Here is a 22326-nt window from a genome sequence, read left to right as displayed (position 1 = left end):
GGGGCGGCCGCTCCCGGAGGGCATCCCCGGCGGCGGCGGCGGCGGGCCGGGAGCGGGTCTCGCTCCTCAGCACCTCCTTCGTGCTCAAAGGGGACGCGTCTCACAACCAGGCGATGGTGCACTGGACGGGCGAGAACAGCAGCGTGAGTGCAAAGGGCGGAGCGAGAGGGTCGGGGGGTTCCCCTTCTGGCCGCAACTTGTGCGGCGTTCGGCGCCCCTCCGGGCTCGCCGCTCCCGGTGCCCGGGGCTCCCGCGGGGCAGACGGGTGGCAGAGCGCATCCGCCGCTCGCGCACAACTTTGCAAAGTTGGCGAGCGCGCATCTCTCACGGGGCCGCTGCGCGGCGAGGCGAAGGAGTGCTCTGCCCCGGCCCCGGAGCGCTGTCCGGCGGCGTGACTCGGGCAAAGCGGAGGCGAGGGGTTGAGAGCCCCATGTTCGGTTGCCGCGGCTCGGTCCCATCCTTCAGCCCCGCGCAGAGTTCCCCTCGCCGCCGCGCCGCGTTCAAGCGCCGGCGAGCAAAACGGTAGTGGAGAAGAAATCCGTGGGGACTCTGCACCTCGCCGGGGGGCAGCGCTGAGGGCCGAGCAAGGCCGGGCGCTCCCGCGGGTCTGCTAGCGCCGGAGCGCCCCGAGGAGCTCCGCAGGCTCAGGCCGGCTCGGGATCGCGCACCGAGAGCGGGGCTCGTTGCAGAGCGTCGGCAGCGGCAACTTTTCGCGGTTGGAGCCGCGTGCCGTGCCTCGATGAGTTAGTTGCCGATTTTAGGCTGAAACTTTCACGCCGATTTGCTTTTGACTCGTTTTCAGTGTCAGCTGTCGTCGCTTCTTTATGTGCCGGCCCATAGCGGTTGTGCGCTCTCACGGATGATCGCAGGGATTTGCGGCTTCTCATTTATCCATCGCGGAAACGTTATATCCTAACAGTATGCAGCACAGGGAAGCACGGCACCGCACCTTGCACTGTTTGTGCAGTTTCACCGGCAGGAAAATACCGTTATGGAGGCTCAAGACCAACTTTCTTCTTGGGAATTTGAGCTTTTCTGGAAAACTCCTGAGAGTTTTTTACTATAGTTCAGCTAAGATTGAACTTTGTGAGCTTAGCGTGAAGTTTGCTTAAACTCGGCTCGCTTTGGAGCACTGGCTCTGTAGTTGGTGCTGGTGTGCGAGTTGCCGTCCTCCCTGTACGACATCGAGTCCTGTGTTTCTCCTGCCCGCCTGCCACCCGGGCTGCGTGGCTGAGCGGTGCGGGTGCGGCAGTCCCTTAGCGCTCCTCTGCTGTGTGTCCGGGTCAGAGTCAGCACAGAGTCTGACGCTTTCAAAGGCTGTTTGCGAGCCGCTCAGGGAGGCACTGTGCGATGACGGCTGTTTCCTTCTCGCAGAACGGGTTGCGTATCGGCAGCATCGGCCGCTCCCATTCTGTGCTTCCTCCGTCTCTCCCCGCTGGCTGCTGCCGTCTCCTCTTTGTTGGAGCACTGCAGGCTTTAAGGATCATTGCCTTGAAGGATTCACTATGAAAAAGTTGGCATAAATTCATTTTTTGACATAAAAGGCAAGTAAGAGCTTTCGTACAAAGTGCCTGGAACTGTGAAATGAATGTAGCAGAACCTCTCTGATCCACAGCTGTGGCAGTGGTTTACTCACCTCTCTGCAAAGATTTAATAACAGATGCTGCAGTGGAGGCTTCTATTGCTACAGTGGTATTATTTCTTCCGAGGATGCTGCAGTTCACTCCCAATGCAGCCTGAAGTAGTCAGTTCAAAAGCAAAGATAAATGGCAAGTGTCAGAATGAATGAAAGTAGATGCAACTTCTTAGTTCTCTCTGTGTTTGCTTGTTTACTGTCTGCTTATTCAGTACTGCAGGGTGGTGCTCTCCATGGGTGCATGGAGGCATTCTCCATGGCATTTACACATTGAATACAAAACACTTCTCTGCAGTTACTTAAGAAGTGTGCTCTAACCTTACCTGCCACCAGGTGACTGCTGCCAAGTGAGACTGGCTTTGAAGAAGCGTCCAGGTAATGAAAGCCTTTGCTGTCCCAACCCTGTTGGAGCAGCCTTTTTGCTGTAGACATTTTGAAGTATGGCTGTCAGCAGTTCTTTCTGCACTTTTTTTTTTGTCTTGTTAGCTTTGTTTTATTGCTCGCTTCCAGTAGAAGAACTGATTTTAAAAAAGGCTTCTGGGGAAAAGTGATTTGTAAAGAGTCTGTGGGATCTTTTTTTTTCCCTTGGAAAGAAAGTGAAAGAAATGCATTGAGCTCGGTGGAAGCAGGATGTGTTTAAAGGGTTTGGAGAGAATTACCTTGTCTCTGTGTACGTGGGGTGAAAATGTTTGAAAATAAACACCCAATCCAAAACGCACTAAGATTGTCTTGAACGTTTGCTTGCTTTTTTCACTTCGGTTGGGAGTTTGGAGGTAGGAATGCTAACATCCAGTGCTCCCTGGAGCCGGCACCGTGCTGTCTCAGGCCCAGGGAAACCTTCCTTGCCTCAGAAGTCCAGGTTTGTGTTGTGAGTGCTGCTCTGCCCCAGCACCGCTGTGGACAGGAGTGTTGCTCGGAGCCGGGGTGGGGCCCTGTGAGCAATCCTGAAGTGTCACCGCGGACATTTGGCACCTCATTGGAGGTACTCAGCACTTTGTAAAGCAGAGAGCTAAACTAGCTCCTTTACTCTTTACAGCTACGGGGCTGAAAGTTTGACAGTGATGAGCTCCAGATGACCGTATATCCCTTTAAACACCTCACCTAATAAAATAAATGAAGAAGAAATTGTGCTCCGTGCTGGGAAAACAAATACCCATAAAAGCCAAGGGCAGCCTCCGAGGGACACTCACCTGCACGGCTTTTTCACTGAGAGCACCTCAGGGAAGTGTGTGTGTGTGGACTGAGGGCAGAAAACAAACTGACAGGGGCAGACATGCACGTGGAGCTCTTAAAAATGTATTTACGTCTTGTAAATTCTCCTGTGCCTCCGGTAGTGGAGCATGTGGTTTTTGGTTGTAAGGCATGGAAACTAAGGAAGCTGTGAACGAAGCTGTTCCTCTCTCCTGCTGCTTTTCTGCACAGGACTGTTGTGTACTTTGTGGTCCTCCCATAATGCCATCAGTTTTGTGAAGTAGGGAGGATGGTGGATTCGATGGCAGAATGCGTGGGTAAACAGATTGTAGGGTGAACTTGCATCACTGGGAGGATGACTGTGCTCCTCCTGCTTTTGTTAACAGGGAGCTGTGCTGGGAGGTATGGAAATTGCTTCCTGCCTTGTTCCCTCATTGCTTTTATTTTATATTTTGATAGTTAATTATTTGTGGATTCCATGCACACTAAGCCTTTCCCTGGCCTTTCTTGGCAGTGGGATGCCACTAACTGCCACTAATGTCACAAGCTCTGCAGACCCGATCCTTGCAGCATCATGGATGTAGCTGCTTGCTGAATTCCTGCACTCAGTATTTTTGCTCTCTGTCTCCCACATCCACAGAAGTTGGTTGTGCACTGCTTTCAAGTGGGACTCATTTCTTCTCCATTCTTAAAAATCATGAACAGAAGCTGTGGCAGCTCGGTGTTGTGGCACAGCAATTGCTCTGGGCAGGGCTGGTGGCTGAAGTTGTGGAACTGGTAAATAACATGGAGTGGTGCGTCCGCAGGTACAAGAAGTGTGTGTCCAGAGCAGCCTCTTACTGTGCTCAGCTGATATGGATGTCCCCAGCTTTGCTGTACTATCCATACACTACCTATTGGCTTAAGGAAACAATCACTTTTGATAGATAACACTTTAAAACCCCCTTTTTTCTTTAGGAAGCCTTATAGTCATACAGTCATCCCAGAAGCTTTTTTTTTTTTTTTTTCCTTTTGTGCTAGGTAAACAACTTTTTTTCCAAAACTGTATTCTTTTTGACCCTCCTGGATAATTCCCATTGTGCATTAATACTAGCTGATTTTAAAAAACATCAAAGCCAAAACAGAGCTGCAGCAAGAATGAGGCTTGTATTCACAGTTGATTTTGATTCCTTGGATGCTTGTCATGCTGTGTGCAGACTGCTATAGTGTTGCAAACAGGACTTCGGCCAGCTAGTTCCAAGTCTGCAGCTTTGTGGTGCCACTGTTTCCTTTTTTTGTTTGGTGTCACAGTATTAACCCCCATGCAGGCTTTTATTTGCCCCATGCTGGCACTTATTTGTCCCATACATTGATGTCACGATCCCTCATAAATGTGTGATTCTTTGTTGTGGGAAATAAACATAAAAGCACACACAATCTTTCTAAGACTTAATATTTAGCAGTAGCTTATCAGAAAGGAAGATTCGTACATCCGCAGCAATTACTGCACTCAACCTTCAGCTGATCCAGACTTTCTGATGTACAGATACTTTGTTTAATTAAGAACAGATTTCCTTTGTAATACAGTTTTGCAGTACATGATTTGTAGAGTTAGTGATCACTAAATGTAGTCTTCTGGCAGATATTTTATTTAGTTGTTTTTCTGTTTTGTTCAGTTGGCAGTAAATTGTGCTGAGGGGATCTATAGAAACATTGACTTCAGTATCACTGTGGCGCTATCTGTGATGGTGAATGTAATTATCATTCCAAGCTGGGTGAAAGCCCATCTGTGGTGAGGTTTTGGTGCTGTTTCTCAAGGGTAGCCAGGGTTGTTTTTATGAAACTCAAAGGAGCATGAGATCAGAAATACTAAAAAATGGCAGATGTATCATAGAATCATAGATTCTATTATGAAGTGAAAGGTAAATTTCCCACAGCAAGGATCTTGAACATGATAGTGTGATAGAAAACAAGCAGAAACCAAACCCAGTAACCATATTTGAATGGAATCCCACGCTGAAAGTAGACGGATGTTAAGCTCACTAAAGAAACTGAAGAGTTTGGCATTATCGTGGGTTTTTTTTTGGATGTGTGTGCATGTGTGGATTTTTTTTTTTTTAATTGCAATATGAATATTATGATATCATTTATTTGCTTCTGCCAGCCTCTGTTTACCCTTTCTCCCAGCCCTCCAGCATCCTGCCTATACTGCTGCCTGCTGAGCTCTCCAACATTTCTGCAAAGTCCACCTACTAAAAAGTGGGAGCACTTCTTGTCCCCTGCGCAGGCATTTAAAACTGATACATAATTTAATTAGTAAGTATGTGTTTTAAACATACCTTAATGTCCTCCTGTAAGTGCACCCCTGCATGTCACCCCTTTGTGTCATACCTGGGTTTACAGGTTTGACTGGTGCTGCCTGCTTTGCACTAGAACAGGCTACCTGCAGCCTTAGAGTGAGCAGGTGCTGCTGTGCTGGTGCTGGGAGGTGCTCAGAGAGAGCCAATGTAGCACAGGAGTTTGAATCTAGGAAGGTAATTCAGCAGTAAATGCTACAGGCACAAGATTGAAATCACCTGTCTGATACTGGTGATATATTACAAGTGCACGATGAACCAAATCTGACTTAATTGCAATCATTAAACCTGTGTTTAGGCTTTTGATAGTGGGATCACATATCACAGAGGGAATTACATACTGCAGGTATGTACAGATTTATGAATTAACAGCATGAAATTGCTCAGACTGTGGAAGTGTTTTTCTCCGAGCCCTTAATGTGCCTCAATGAAATATTTTGCGGTTGTGTCAGTTAAGACCAAAGGACGTTAGCATGAGGTGAAATGATCTGCAGTGCGATGCAACTGGGATCCCTCCTCTTTCTGGAAGCAGAAATTCATTTAAGCAAAAGCTTGAAGTATAGTAAAGTGAAGTAAGTTGGCGTTAGTCTGCATTGTATGGCAGCCTGCAGTAGCTCATGATGAAACTCGATGACCTGCAGCATTTCTTTGGCATTTTTATTCCCATAGTCTCACATTCTTTACCAAACATTCCTATTCCCAACTCTTATCCCTAGCAATACTAATTTTAAACCCTAACAAATCACCAATGACAGAAACACTTGAAAGTAGAAATGGATGGGATCCTTTCTCTTACATAGCCTCAGCCTTCACCTATAAGCTTGGGCTTGTGTAGTGGGAAGCAGGCAGAGCTGGTCCTTGGACTGATCTCTCCAGTGGTAATCTTAATGTCCATGCTTGAGAAAGCTGGGATGAGTTGTCTTCTGAGAACATGGGTCCCTTCTTATTTTAGAGGGGCCTGGATGACTAACACTGAATTTAAAATTATCCCTAACCCAGGTATCTGAGGTTTATTGCTCCTGCATTCCCTTCCCTACAGACTAAGTTATGGACTAAAGCTGTGTGGAAAAACCTGTGTGAAAATACAGCCACAGCTCTAAGGTTTTTATAATTGCTGTTCTACCTACACATATCCTTGACAAACAGAATTGTCTGCTTAGAGAGTGTTCGTTGACAGAGGTTACACAAAGGTCTAAGTTTTAGGCTGAGTACTGCTCCAACAGCTGATTAAGTCTTTTTTTTTTTTTCTCCCCTAATGACTTGTAATATTCATACATAAATGCATTTTAAAAAATGCTTCTACGCCTTGCAAAATGCTTAGTGTTGTAAGTGTGTGGTTGCACATCTGCTAGGCTTGGGTAAATGGAGAAGTGCCACATTTATGGATCCTATTGGATTTTGTCAGCCCTGGCTGAGGCTGTTGCAGTAGGAGAGATGCTCTGGCGCTGCCCTTACAGGGCTGAGCCCCATTGGTGCTGCTGTGAGCTCCAAAGCAGCACTGTGAGGTTTGTGGGAAGCATCAGGGCAGGGTAAGGTGTGGCCAGAGGTACAGCACAGGTTCCGAATGAAAGGATTTGCGGTTAAATTGAACCTAAATGGGATTATTGAGCAACTTCCCCAGTTGCTTCACGAGTTTCCACTAAACTACCATTTGCAGTACGCAGCTTATTTTGTGCCTCAGTTTCCTTCCTGCGATGTGAAGATAACGGTGATTCTTCATTGCTGAAGGCTGCTTGTGTTCTCAATGAGATGGGCACTTTGATTTTAAAGTAATGATTACCGCTTGAACACCTAAAAGAGGCAAGCCTACAGGAGATCAAGAGATCACATCTGTGGTTTCTTTCTTCCTTTGGCTGTTTGGCGATACAGCCCAGAAGTCAGAGAAGAAAAGGCTCTCCTGGGTCATGCTTGTGCTGATGTTTGTTTTGATCAAGGCAGCTTTTAATGTGTAGTCCAGTTTAATTTAAATGCCTGGCCTCTGGCACTTCAGTTGTCAGACCAGTGAATAGACTTAAGAATATGTGGCTAAAAACATTTTCAGTGAAATTTAACCTGTATTTAAGTTGTTCCCTGCCCCCTGCCTCATTTACCCGTATACTTAAATAACTGTGCTTCTTTCTCACTGTGTGTACCTTGCCTGCTTTTGTAGACTAGTTATTATTTCTCTGAATAACTTCTATTTTAGCCTTTTGCATTTTCTTTCTTCCTAACTCATTTTTGCTAGCACTTTAATTGCCCTGTCTGAGTAGGACAGTGCCTACATTAGCACTGTTTGCCTACAGTGTATTTGATGGACACATTTTTAGAAATTTATGGGCATGTAGATTATTGTTCACTTCTGATTTTTCTCTAGTGCTCATAATAATCTGTGTTTTCAAAAAAGAACAGTAAGTAGATAGAATCTTTTTTAAATTTCAAAATGATAAGTCATAAAACCACGTAAACAATCTGGTCCCTAGCAGAACTCTGTTTTTGTGGATTCTGAGCAGCGACATTGTAATTCGTTTGTTCTAGTTCATGAGGTAGATGTAATTAATATTTTGTCTTTCCCTACTCACTTCATGACATTTGACTCTTCCCTATGCCTGGTGGGGATTAAAACTGTGTGAAGTGTGGAGGGAGGTGTGGTGGCAGTGCATTTCCAAACCCCAGCTGCTGGGATGTGTCCTTATTCCTGCTGAGCAGTAGCCCCGTGTGTACTGGCCAGTGCTTAGCAGATGGCAAGCTGCAGTCTGTGAAAACACATTTGTTATTATTGCTGCTGTCTCCTCTCTGCTCCCCAGAGTGTGAGTGCCACAGGGCAGGAGCAGCCTTCCCCCTGCACGTGAACCAGCAGGCTGTGGTGCACCGTGGCACTGCTCTGAGTTGGCAGCGTTTGGGTGCTTGTGTAATAGCAATAGTTGATGATGACGATGGCTGAGAACTGAGCTGTTCCACCTGCAAATTCTAGCAGTGCCTAGCCTGGCTTCCTAACTGAGCCACAGCAAAGTTGCTTTTCTTAGATATTGAAGAACAAACTGTGTGTGGTTAATGTATTTCTATGCTGCCACAGCATGACAGATGCCCACAAGGCTGGAGCTGGGGGTTGGAGGGGTGTGTTGGAGTTGCTCCTGGAGCTTTGGGCACTGTTTCACAGTGTTAAATGTGACTGAATCTGAAGAAATAGTTGTTATTTCATTGAAAACACAGTTGTATCAGGGGATGGTAGGTTGCCATAAAATCCTCCTGGGTCTAAGTTCAATAAGATATTTTCCCCGTGTTTGCTAGCAGAAAATACCTTGTTACTTGCTTTTTTTTTTTTTTTTTTTGTTCAGAGGATTGAAGCTGCCTGTGAGTCTAAGGCATCTAAATCTGCAGCACTACTCGTTAAATCTTGCCATGTACGGAAAATAGGATATTTTTTTCTTGGTTCTTCCTCTTATGCTCTTAGGCGCTTGTGGAGTGTTCAGCGTAAGTAGGCATTACCGTTAGCACAAGCAGAGATAAGAAAACAGCCCTGAACTCTTGAACCCCTTTCATACGTTCAATTCAAGAACCTGTGAGCCAAATGTTTCAGGGATCTATAGGGACAAACACCAGGGAATGTCCAGGGGCCTGGCTCTGATGCTGGAGACCTGTGGCCACGCTCAATTGGACACAACAGAGCTGGTAATGCTCTTTTGCCCGTGTCGCCTCCACCTGCGCTGATCTCTGCAGTGCAAATCAGAAGTGAATGCTTGGGTTCCTGTGCAGGTGGGAGTGCATGTGAATGTACTGCAAGGCTCCAATTTCAGTGTATCTTAACTAAACCCCTTTGTCCCAGTCCATAGCAGGTTGGTGCTAACCTACTTCAGTATCTAAGTTCCCAGATGGTCTTTGGAACAGTCCATCTCTGAGCACTTTATAGGGCACTGTTGAGGCTGGTAGGGTTAAAATAAGATTTGACTGCTACACCTTGGTTTGCAGATAGACTACATGAATTCCTTCAGGCCTCTCTCATTTTAGCCTTGTAAAACACACAAGTTTAATAGATAAGTGTAGGACTTTGGAGTCTTGGCTATTGTAGCATTTCATGTGGTTAGAGTATAGGAACAAGCAGACATACGAAGAAAACCTTTCCTCCTCCAGACCCAGATGTCATCCCACAGGCACTAGGATTTCATTAGAGCTGAAGCTTTTGATTTAGAGGGAAATTTCTTATTTCGTTAATTTGTTTGTCCTTTAATCAGTGGTTTCCCATGTTTCCCTGCCTGCTTTCCAACCACATAATGGCAAGCATATTGAGGTCTCAGCTGTTTGGAGAGAGAACTTAAAACGTGTTCCTTGCCCTAAATGGGATGTAAAAAATGAACAATGAATGGAGGCTATGCGAAACATCTATGTTGGGTGTGCAGTGGTTTGGAGTAGGAGCTGTGTCCTGAGCACAGCTGACGGAGCACAGAGGAGTAACACTGAGCTCCCTGGCTGTTCTTGGCTCTGTTGGTGCTGGAAGAAGAGAATTGGGAAGACATTACTGCTGCTGATCCTAAGCTTTTCTTTCCTCTTGGATGAAGGAGGCCAATGTTCGCAGGGCCAGCTGAGACTCCTTCCTGTCCTTCATGAGGTTTTCCAGCCTTGTAGGAAAAATAAACATACAGAATCCAGTTATTTTTAACTCTCTTGTATGTGCCAGCCACTGAGGTGCTGCTGAACGCATGCAGGAGAGAGGAGGATGCATAGATGGAGCAAAAGTGCCCATATTTTTGGAGCAAGCACTGTCAATGCTTAAAATTTCTCTTGGGGCTCAGCTATTATTATTAAACTTTAAAGCAACTGTAAAGAAGAGTAGCAGGAAAGTTTGTTGTGCATCAGATGTACAGCATTTTTGTAGCTCTGTGAAGCCCGATTTGTGATTCACTGGCTAAACTATTGTCTCTTGCTAAGGAAGATGTAGAAGGAATGCATTCCCCCGCACCTTGCCTGAATTGAGAACCTCTGCTTAAAAATGGCAAGATGTAGCTCCGCGAACACGTTTTCAGTTCCTAATGAAATACATATGTTCTTCTTCATACAGCATCTCTCAAGGGCTACTGTGCAGAGCACTGGGGGCTACTAATAAGGTCTTCTTTTCCTTCCTTCCTTCTCAACTTCTGTGAAACAGATGTATTTTTATGAAGTTGGATACATTTGGAGATTTTTGAGCCTTTTTCTTTTTTTAAATGTCATTGATCCTGAAGAGCTCTAAGAGACAGCATTTTTCAAATCCATTGTATAAGCATCTTGTGCTCTTTGTTCTGTTTATTTAAAAAGTCTTGGGGGGAAAGGAGAGAAGACTTGGCCAGCCATGAAAGATTGATACCAGGCTACCGTATATAATCAGTGTGAGAGCTAGGTTGTAGCTGCTAAATTATCAATACACAGTCAGTTTTAGCTTGGTTTAGCTGACTTCACAAACACCTCTTCTTAAACTGGTACAAAGTGGCAAACTTAAGACCTGGATGAAAGATAAGCATCTTCATCTGCTCATGGGTTTGTTTTGGTTAGTCTGTGAGCATAGGAATGTTTGGGCTGATCTGTGTGTGCTGTTGAGGCAATGAATGCCTAACGAGTGCTAGAGCTGCATGAGAGGAAGTTTGAATCAATGCGTATATTATTGTGGAGGATTACATCTCAGCTCTAACATTTGTGACTGCAAAGCGACTGTTCCTGAAGATGGGAAAATGGGGTTACAGAAGGAAATAATCTTTATCTTGTTTGCAGAAACTGCCAACAAGGCTTTCTGAGGCATTGCTGTGCTCTGTGGAGTGCTTGGAGGCTCCCTCAGGGAGCAGGACTTAGCCCGGCATGGTGTTTCACAGGGGTCGGCAGCTCAGAAGTCAAGCCCAGTGAGATGAGAGCACTGCAATTCCCATCTAGGCATAGACTGTGTGCCAGGAAATAATATAAAGGGTTCATAGTCTTTGACTTACAGGCTGTTGTGCGCGGAGGGTTTGCACAAAATATGCAAGCTTTTCATATTTTGCCATGACTAAATAGAGTTGTATTTATTAACTGAACCTGAATGTCACAATCACTGTCACTCAGCGAGAAACTCTGCTCCCTTTGGGCAAATTCTGTGTCTGTCTTTTGTTTCCCTTACTTTTCTGTCTGCTTTTTGTATGGTTCTCATCCCTCCTCTCTCCTTTCCTTTTTGTGTCTGAGTCCCCTTTGTTATTCTCCCTTCATTTCTTCTTCATATTAAATCACCTTTCTCACCCCTGAGGCTTAAATAGCATCATCTTCCCCGTTCCATCTAGAAAGAAAGATCTTAGGACGTGGTTGGTAATGACCTGACATGTCAGCACTTCGGGAGATGCCATTCCAGGAAGTATAGATGTTCACACTGGGTCACATACTGTCTGCGAGCTTGGACAAAGAGGCATTACTGAAGGAAATCTTTTCTTCATGACAGTATCTGTATCTCTGGAGGATGGCAATAACAGATGTTTAAAAAAGAAACCGCCCCAGATCTGACTTGAACCTGGCCCTGGAGCAACATATTTCCCCTCCTGCCCTGAGCCTAGAGCTGCAAAGTGATCTCTTAAACTCATCTAGGGGTAGGCTGGGGACACGAAGGGAAATACGCTGCTGCTGTGTCAGGCTTCTGCTGAGTTTAAATGATCGTAATTAGAAATGAAAGACTCACAATCCCATTTGCAGTCATCCAGTTCTATAATCTGCACATACCATCTAATAAGAATGTGTATATTACCCATCACTGGAATTACTTTGCTGCTCATCCAAGCTTAATTGAAAAATAATCGTAATCTATTCAGTGTTACATTTAGTGCTTAAATGAGGTAGCGTGAGAAAAAACGGCTTCTGAAATGTGGATTGTCATGGATTTCATAGTTTGGGCTTAGTTCTGATATTAGTGCTCATCATTCTGATCCTTGGGTGATGTCACTCTGATGTGTGGCTTTGCAAGTACACCTCATTATTACTTCTTGCAGCGTACAGGAAGTGAATTCTTTCTCCTTTAAAAGGAATATTTACAAGCTGTTACTTATTACAGGAATTTAAATGAATGAAGTTTCTTTCAAAAACAAATGCAAGCTGAGGAAAGCAAAGACAGCAACTGAGTGTGAAGGTATCATAGGATGGAAGCTGTGCAGCTCATATGTGTAAGTTCTGCTGCTTTAGCTGAGCTGGGAGTGAAAGGCAGGGAGTGCTGGAAACTCAGTGCTGGCATAGCCCATTGCCATGAGGCAGGTGCACTTGCTGTGCAGTCACTATAGTTCATGGACAGAGTGTGTTTGTCTAACATGGAAGTGATATTGTCCTATGGGAATGGTTTGTAAGAAGAGCATGAGGATGCCTGTGAGAGGCCAGGCCCATGGATTTCTGGGGAGAGCCTCAAAATCAGCTGGCTGCATTGTGACTCTTCACCAGACAGCTTTTTTAGCAGACAGTACTCCGTTGCTTGGGGATGACTGTGGAGCTTTTTGGGTGCAAGAAATACACCTCATTTATGAACATGGAAGATGGGCTTACGTAGTTCAGTGTAGAACTTGGCCAAAACTGCTAGTACTGAATTTCTGTTAACCACGATCCTTCCCCCAGATCTGAATGAGCTCAGATTTGGGGGGTTGATTTCTGAATAACTTAAATTTTGTGTTTTGTAGTTACACTGTAGAATTTCAAAACCATTTTTTACTACATTGACTTAAATAATATTTAAATTCTAGCAAATTATATAAGATGACAAATATATCTTTCATCTCATAATTGACACGGTATTTATTTTCTACTGTAAGTTTCTCACCAGTTTGGGAAATTTAAGGGATGCTATTTCACTTATGTATTGTTTCTGGAAAGAAAACAAGCACAGCAAAAGTAGTTTTTAAGTGCCTTTTAATTTTTCTAGACATTATTGAAACATTTTTTTTGGAGTGTGACATGATAGTACTGCTGTATGAAAAGAAGTACTAAATATACTGAACTTTTTCTTCAGTTATTTAGAGTGGAATTAATATTCATTGAATGGACAACCTCATCTGAGCCAGGATTAACTTCATCTTGAAGCTGTTATTCTCTTGCTACTTAAGCAGTACAATATATGTTCTTATCAACAGTTGAGTCTCATTTTTAATTTATGAAAGTTTACCTGAGAGCATTCACGTCTCACCCTTTCCAAGTTTGAGAAAATGCCTTTAATGTCTTAGTGCTTGACTTTGAACAGCTAATCTTCTTCTGTGCTGTGTAAGAAAGTTGTTTTGATATGTACAAGATTTGCTGCTTGTTTGTTCCAAGTCTGCACAGCATAATCAACCTAAGCTTTTTTTCAGTAAAAGAATCAGTGATTTTGCTAAAACAGAAATCAATCCTTTTCTCTTAAGTTACTTTGAAGCCAGTTATTAAAAAGTCATGATCCTGCATCTTAGATTTTAAGAAGCCTGAAGGTAAATTCTGAAAATTTTCTTGCTCACTTTTGTTCACAAATATTTCATGATTTGTGCTCTCGTTAAATTTTTAATGTTGGACTGGAGGATATCAGTACAAGCAGTTAATTGTAGTGGACTGTCTGTAGGCTCCGTAAGAACCCATGCTGTGATTAGATTTCTAAGCTAGTGTGTGGTGCACAGTTTTATTGACTTAAGTTTCACACATTATTGAAGGATTCTTAGTTTTCATTTGCCCCACAGTTAATTAAGTCTTCAAACCAATGGGAAACAATAGGGGCAGAAACCTGCGACATGGCCTCAAGAACTCTATATTAAGTATTGAATTCCACACTGTTCTTTCTTATTGTTTTTCTTCTTTTTCATTTTTCCTTAAACATTTATATGCTATTGAATTCATCTAGAAAAAGCAAGCTTGTTCTTCAAGTAGAGGTTTGTTTGTTGTTTTTTTCTTCTCATTCTCTCTTGCTCCTCTGCCTACTTTCTATAGAATGGTTAATTTAGTCTTTCTAGCTGTTGCGTTGGTTTGCCTGGCCTCACTAGAATCAGTAGGAAGGCATATCAGTGGAATTAAACTAATATAACTAATATAACTATATGGTCAACTTACCATCAGTGCAGCTAGAGAGAAACCAGCTGGCATGAGTGACTTGATCTTTGCATCAATCTCCCTGCACATGCAATCAGTTTAACAGGGAGAAATGAGAATGGAGGCCTCACCACTACCCTGTTGTGGAAGGTTCCCTATGTTACAGTCTCATCCTTCAGAATTTGCTGATGCTCTCTGTCATCACTTAGTTATGGGAGCAATGGTACTTGGTGCTTTTAAAATCTAACCATACAATATTCCTGAATCCAGTAAAAAGCAACAGCAGGCTTCGCTGTTTTGTCAGTCACCATTCTAGTCACCATACTAATTAAGAGGCATTTAAGCCACAAAGGTGTTAGAAGGTATCTGTCATAGCTAACAGCGTGAGATTTGTCTTGTTGACAAAGGAGGACTGATCTTACTCATAATTTTTTAGTATACCCAGCTGCGTTGTGTAGTTTTTGTACCTCATGCATACTAATAATTATGAGGAATGGCATACTGTTTTAGTAGGAATCACTGTTATGTTCAGCATGGGGATAAATTGTGTTTTCACTCTTCTCCATCACTTTTTTTGGTGAAAGAACAAAAGTGCAGACAAGCAGATCTGTTCTTTAATGAAAGTTTTCGGATCACTGTGCTATATGACTTAGGTAATGGCTTAAATAGTCAAGTTAAAGAGAAGATAATTGGAAGGCTAATTTGGATTCACCCTTCCATACTACTGTTTAAAGATGCCAAACGCTGAGTTCCGTTGGTGCTTCATGTAGTTTGGTTGTTGCAATGACCTAACTCCTCCTGAGTCAGGCTGCTCTCATCTCAGTGTAATGTAGAATTTTTGTGTTGCTGGACTGGAGCATGTCAAACCTTTGGCTTTTCTGGTACCATAAGCTTTAGAAGCAGATAAGCTTACATGAGGGAACAGATTATCTCTGTGTTGGTCCCTGAGGTGTCATCGATTCTATTTGCATTACATGGTCAAATATTTATATGTGGTATCATCGAGGCTAACAAAAGGTTGTCATAGGGCAGTGATTATGTCACAAATTGTGATATTTCCTCATTGATGGGAAGGATAATGCCAGCATGCCACGGTGCAAATGTCATCATTTTGTGGTGTGACAAGTTGTCCCTAAGGACAGACTTTTAAAAGAACTTAACTGATCTTTGAAAAATGAATTGGTGGAGATGGATTTCATTTGCGTCATATTTAGGAACGATCAGAAGTTTAGAAAGCAAAGCTTGCAACACCTTGTAGCACTTTTCATTCTTGAAGGGTCTTTGCCAATGCCACAAACTTTAGTCACTACATACATGATGCTTGGTTAGCAGACACATTTGTTAACTCATCATGCTTAAAGGCAGCTCCAGAGCAGACAGTTCTTCAGTAGCGAACTTGTTTAATTGGACTGTTCTCCATTTGTAGTGTAGTGAGTGTTTCTATTTTAACAGCGGAGCAGTAAGGGAATTTGGAATATTTCCAGCTTGTCAAAACTTAAATGAAATGAGAAGTGGGATAATTTTGTTTGTATTTTTTCTGTTCTTCATTCAAAGCTTGTTAGAGCAATTGCGAAGGATTGTGAGCATTGTTTCTGCAAGACAAGTTCAGCTGGGAGGGCTGGGCTTAGTTAACATAACTGTTAACCAGAGATACATTTGGTATCGTAGGGAAGTTCCATGTATATGACCAAGATACACTTTAATTAATAAACATAGATGGTGTTAGGTAGTTTCTAAATGACATTTTTAATAAAATTCAGATGTAACTTGCAGTAAAATTGGTTCTTTTGAGAATGTTCAACAGGTTTCTTAAACTATGAAGAACGTAGAATCGTGGAATAGAATCACAGAATCATTTAGTTCGGAAAAGATCCTTAAAATCACCAAATCCAACCATGGCCTCACGCTACCAAGCCTGCTGTTAAACCACATCCCTAAGTGCCATATCCACACATTCCTTAAATCTCTCCATGATGGCTACTACCACCTCTTTGGGCAGCCTGGAGAACTGAAGGCTGCAACTGTTGCTGTAGAAATAGTAGATTTCTCTTTCTGTAGAAGCAGAAATGATGGAAAATGTGTTCGTCCAATCATAGAATAATAAAATCATAGATTTGCTCTTCAGGTAAGGTGCTTCTAGATTTCATGTTCAGATTTGCTCTTCGATGCCTAGTAATTCTTCTTGGTGGCTGCATGCAGGTTTATTTTGTCCCATACTGCTCAGAAAATGGACACGGAACAGTATTAGCCAGCAGCATCTTGTCCTCTGCTCCCGAAGCTCTGTCTGTTCACTTTAAGCCAAGCTTTAGATCAGTGATACTGTATGGAACTACTTTCCATTAGGTTTGGAAAATGTTTTGATGAATTTTGTGTTTGCCAATTCTGTAGTTTCTCAGCTTTGTGTTTGCATGGAAATTCTTGAATATTTTGAGAGTGGGCTGCATGTGAAACTATCTGCAAATGGTGCAAGTCAGTTATTCTGCCTGTGTGTAAGCAGCAGATTTAATCCTGATTTTAAGTGCTGTTCTTTGAAAACAGAACCAACAGAAGCTGCAGTCTTCAAATCCAGCATCTTTTCTCATAGCATTTTAGCATTTCCTAAGCAAGGAGCAGTGCTGGGTCGCCCACACACCTCATTTAGGGTCCGATGGTGGCACAGCTCAGTGGGCTGCTCCTGCTGCTTGGTGCTGAGCTAATGCTCTGTGCTTGCGCCAACCTCTAACTCACTGCTAGAGAGGAGACATTGAATAAGGAAAAATCATAGTATTTCATGGAAATGAACAGTCTTGTACAAACTCTGAACAGCTTTCTAGTCACGGTGTTTGGACATTGGGTATTTTTTTCAAACTGGTTTGTGATTGATCCAAAGCCAGTCCGTCTCCTGTGTGAATTCCTACTATATGACATTTTGGCTCAGATTTCCGAGAGCATAAGCCTCCATTTCTGTCAGTTCAAAGGCCAACTCCAGGTGAGCTCTGCTTCCTCTACAGAAGACGTGCCAGTGGTTGCAAAATGAGGGCAGCTTCTGCAGAAACAGCACACAGAGGGGCCAGTTGTTGTTGCATTCATCTGGGCTTCAGGAAATCCATTTTGGGTTCTTTGGGCTGCCAGAAGCTTTCTGTTCAGCCCTGAGCAGGTAACTTGAATCTGTCTGTTTCTCAATTCCACATACACAGGTCTTGTTCTGCCTCTTTGGTTATAAGGGCAACATCAAAGATCACGAAGTGTTTGGGTACTTTGGAAATTTATGTGATCATGTTACCATAGATAAATAGAATGGTACAGAGAGGCAAGCTGCATAGGAAAGTGATTTTTCTGATGTTAATCAGGTATAAGAGAATCTCATCTTACAGTTTCTTATCCAGAGCTTTCATGTGGCTTTACATCCTACACAATTTTGCTTTTTAAATGCTGTCCTGCAAAAGCAGTAGACCCCTATGAATGATTTGTCATTTATGTACGTTTTTAATGCCTGATACATGCATTGGTGAGATATGCTTTTTATTTTGAAGAATATGGTTTTCTTTCATAATAACATCTATTTTAAAAATAATTAGGAAATTTTACCTTTAGAGAAGGCTGTGTTGTTTTTTTTTCTTCTTTCACTCAACTATTTGCTTTTTTAATTTTAATTTGGTAAGAGTTATAAATTTCTTGGAAGACTCACTGCATACACAATAATTTGAAATGTGTCTGGCATTAGTTCTGCAAAAACAATCTGGATGTTCTCTGATCTGGATCTGCAGAGCCATAAAATATATATGGCACTGTATTAAGTTTTATAATGCTCATTACTTCAGTGTTGTACCTGTTGGGTAGAAAATCACTGAAGCGGATGAAGAGTATTGCTCTTTGAGCAGCAGAATTATTAGAAGTGCTTTTATATGGTCTCTTCTAGATATGAGTTTCACTGCAGGGTTCAGCAAAGAAATAATTAGTATTTAAACTGTTTGTTAAGGAATATGACTGTTCCTCCAGAGCAGAAGAATTACAAATCACTGAAGTGCTGCAGAATTTTTCTTTGGGCTAAACTAATTGCTGTGTGAGGTCTCCAAGTTATAATGAGGGATATCTGTGGTTTAGTAAAGCAAGCTTAAAACTCAATACAGTAGGACCCTTTTGTAGCTCCTGAATCTTTCACAGGACTTTCTTTGTAATTTTGGGCAGTGCTCTCTGTTCCCGTTCCAGTTGTTAGAGCTGTATTAGTAGCTTAATCTGTGTGCCTTTAAAATTAACCGTGCATTTATATTTAGTTACTTTCAGGGTCAATTCCTAAGCTACTTAGGCAACAAATTTAACCCACCTGCTTTGTAATCACTGTAATCGGTACTCTGAAATGCTTGGGATCAACGTGTGTGTTGGACAGCAATTTGACTGTAGCAGTGAGCTCTGAAAGGTTAAATGTTCAGATTGTTAATTGTTAGGTAACCTTCTGCTTATAATTATAGCCATAATAGACATCAGTATTTATCTTGATATCTTTCTGTTGTTGAAAGGGATTCTTATTTAAGATCTGTAGAAAATGCATTTGCTTAACAGGCATTGCATTAGCATTTCTGAGCCTTGTAATGCATTTAGTTTCACACGGTATCTATTCTGAAACTCACTGCAGAATAGTAGAGGTGCCACCATTGTCTTGGAAGTGTCTAGGAGGAAGCCATGCAGATGTTTTCACATTAGAATATGTCATTATGCTACTCATTTTCCATCACCAAGGTGCTGTTTGTTTGGTTTCAGTAGCAACATATTGGGAGTGAGGTATTTTCTCTGAAACAGTCCTGTAAATATCAAGGTATAAATCCGTAAGGAAGTCTGGACAGTTTTGGTGGTTTTATAATCCCCAGTTCCATTTTTTGTGGTGAGATCTTGTCTGGGTGTTGTATGTACACAACTTCTGAGTGTAAAGCAACACGCATCTCCCATTGATGTGAGCGACTCAAACCCCTGCCCATTGCATGGTTTTACATGCTTTGCAGTATGCTGATTTTTGCATTCTCCCAGGCTACAGCTCCCTTAAAACAAACCTTCCAACACCAGACTTATACTTAATCTGGCTCCTCTTACATTACTGCCTTACTGTGCAGCCCCACAGCTACTGCAGTGACACAGGTGGAAGGCATTGGGCGCTGGGAAAGGGCTGAGAAAAGTGCCTGGAGTGTTGGGAAATGGGGGCTTTGGGAAGTGCACTGCCAAATACATTTGCTGTGTAATAGGCTCCTTAAACACTGCTTGCTACCTGTTTGTCAGGGTAGTGGTGCTGTTTTAAGTGACTGTGGGATGCTTAAGCCACCAGGCATGGGCGAACCCCTTTGGCTGGTGTCAGTGTGGTTGTTTATGGAGTTGGATGGGAACTGAACTGGAGAACTGATTGTAGTAAGAAGAACCTGGACAGCTGGGTTAGGCTATTTTCTTTAATGCCCGACTTAAATCTGCTTCTTTACTTCTTTCCCTGTCCTGTATGGGTATGGAGAAAAGTTTATACCCTGTCTCTTCTCATCAAGCTTTAATATATCTGAAAGCCTTTATTGTGCTTCTCCTCTCTCTTGCATTCTTTAGATTTAATAACCTCAGCTTCTTCATCCTCCCCCTGCTGCACAGTTGGTGCTGCTTTTCTAGGCCTCTTATCATTTTTACTGCATTCTTTCAGGCTCTCTCCAATTATTTCACATTAGCCTTGATGCTGTGGTGTGAACACTTGTTCACCCGAGGTCTTCAGGCTGGAGCGGAAGTTTACTTTGAGTCTTACCGTCTGATCTTGCAGCCTCTCTCTCCATTGCCTTATGATGCCATGCTGCTACGAAAAGGACAGATGTTATCATCTCATGATTCATTAATACTCCCAGCAATTTTGCTGAGCATACTTTGCTCTTGACAATTCAGATTATATGCACTTTAGTATTTAATACATGTTGAGTGTCATCATTCTTGCTGTACAGCACCCAGTCATTTTTAATCATTTTGTCAATTTGTGAAAATCACTTTGAATTCTAACCCTGTACCTCTGGTACATCTTTCAGCTTGGTGTCATACTCACATTTAATATGCATAGACCTTTAATATGGATGTCCAGTAGTACCAGACTAAGGACATATTCCCTTGCAAACCTGCTTGTTTGCCTTTCTGTTATCCCAAGGCCTGCTACTCTTATATATGAGAGAATTAGATAATTTTGATAGTATTTGCTTTTGGGAATTTAAAATTGGACTGCGTGTATTGCTTGCACACCATTTATGTGGTAATAGTTTCTAGAAATTTTCTGGGACTTGAAGGTACACTGACTAGTTGGTGATTTCCAGAGTCGTTCTAACTCTTCTGTTTTTATAAAATAGGTTCACTATCCATTCTTTTCTGGTCAGCTGGTATGATCCCCACTGCACACTAACTCTTTAAGAAGTAATTTTAAACCACATCAACACTTCTGACAGTTTGAAAACATGTGGATGATATTCGTCTCCACCTGTGCATGTTCCTATTGCCTTGATCTTCATGGAAATACCACCTAAGTTCTTTCACCCTTCTACATTTCCTGTCATTTGTTGTTTTTCAACATATTTCACTAGGCTTTGGCACCACTGCTCTTCGTGTGACTGTGTGGTAAAGCTGTTCAGTGAAACAATTTGGAAAAATGATCAAACGTTTTCCTGTCTTCAGCCTGCTTGAGCTTCATGGTTTACTTATAGATTATAGATATTTACAGGTAAATCCAGTATGAGTAAAACACACAGCTGGTAAGTTATATTAAAATTAGTGAAGGATCAGAAGCTCAGTGTGCATGTATACATATATATTTATGTCTCACTTGAAAAACTCTGTAGGTTAATCTCTGTTTCTCTTCTTTCAGAAGATCACTGAAATATTTACAAATAGTGAACTCAGTTGCCTTGGTTGTATGTTTACTTTTCCGTGACCCTTTGTCCATATAGCCAGTGTGAAATCTGTGCTTCTGTAACCGTATCTTATCTGTTGCTTAGTGTGACTTAGATTTTGATCGTGGAGATGGGCATATAGGTGCTGGGGTAAAGCTGGTAATAATAGCCAGCAGATAATGCAGCAGAAGTTCAGAGGCAAGATTTTAACTTTTATTATTATTACCACAGAGCTTTAAACATCCCTTTGTCTTACCAGACTGGTATCTGAAGTTCATTGAGTGGAGTAGATTCCTTCTGGGTGTTCATAGGAAGAAGTGACAAACGTGAGTTGATAACATTGACCCCTTTCCTTCTGTGAGTCCCAGACAGCTTTTGTGAGTAATATGGCATTAAGTTATGACTGAGGCATAGTCTGTGAGCTGGTGAGACCAAACTTTTCTGTAAACACTCAGATCTGCAGAATTTCTTACAGAGACATTCAGACAATGTCTCTGTGGACATTCAGACAATTCAGATGGAAAGGATCAGCATGTCTAAAAGAATTTAAATGATTTTTCAAATAAGCAGAAGTGCCTAGATAACTGAACACAGTGAAGAGGAAACATTGCTGGTGCAATGAATCCAAAGACGTCTCCATATGCTGGTGAGTTACTGATCTTTAGGAAAGTGCTGCAGGAAGGCTTAGCATGCCAGAAGAGAGGGCTTAGATCTTCAGAAGAAGGAGAAGAGATTGTGCTGATGTGAGTTGCCACTGTGGTTATGAAATTCCCTCCTCTCTGACAGCAAAGAAGCTGAGGTCTGAGATGAGGTCAAATGTGAGGGTCATGCTGGAGGTGTGAGTATATTTAGAGAGGCACCATTTTTGCAGTGGGGAAAAGTGGTGCTGTGGTACAGCTGTAAGTCTCTGTTTGTTTGTTTGTTCAGCAACAAGTTACATTATCAATTCTTGACGTTAACCTTAGTAATCTGCTTTCTATTTTCTTTTTGATCCTTTTCTGTCTATTTAGATGAAAACCTCTTCCCATGATTTTTGTAGCACAAAGCACGGAGAACTCCTAAATTTGAACATAGTTTTGAATTATGTTCTGTGCAGAGAGTTTACCAAAAGTGGAATTAATGCAATTTATTTTACCTGCTGAGCTTTTGCAGACCTTCCGAGGCAGGAGGAAGAAATTGTCATGATTTTTATTTGTAAATCCTCCTTCAATTTGTCTTTCTGTTAGTCTTGTTCTGAATCACTAGGGAATAAGTGATGAAAAATAAGCAGAAGTTATGAGTAGGGCACAAAGTATAACTGTGCCCAAAA

General features: G+C 42.4%; 1 protein-coding gene across 1 annotated transcript in view; it reads left to right on the top strand.

Moving 5' to 3' along the window:
- Positions 1–22326, top strand: part of SORCS2 (sortilin related VPS10 domain containing receptor 2) — a 510780-nt gene that overhangs the window by 645 nt on the left and 487809 nt on the right. Inside the window, exon 2 of the mRNA XM_042811760.1 lies at positions 20–143. Coding sequence (XP_042667694.1) covers positions 20–143 — 124 coding nt within the window. The remainder of the gene's footprint in view (positions 1–19; positions 144–22326) is intronic.

Source organism: Centrocercus urophasianus, unplaced genomic scaffold (genome assembly GCF_019232065.1).
Source record: "Centrocercus urophasianus isolate 14NV4802_14NV808 unplaced genomic scaffold, USGS_Curo_1.0 seq_13, whole genome shotgun sequence".
In the NCBI taxonomy this organism is placed as follows: domain Eukaryota; kingdom Metazoa; phylum Chordata; class Aves; order Galliformes; family Phasianidae; genus Centrocercus; species Centrocercus urophasianus.
The sequence above is the reverse complement of the archived record's forward strand: the minus strand, read 5'-3'. Positions and strand labels throughout refer to the sequence as shown.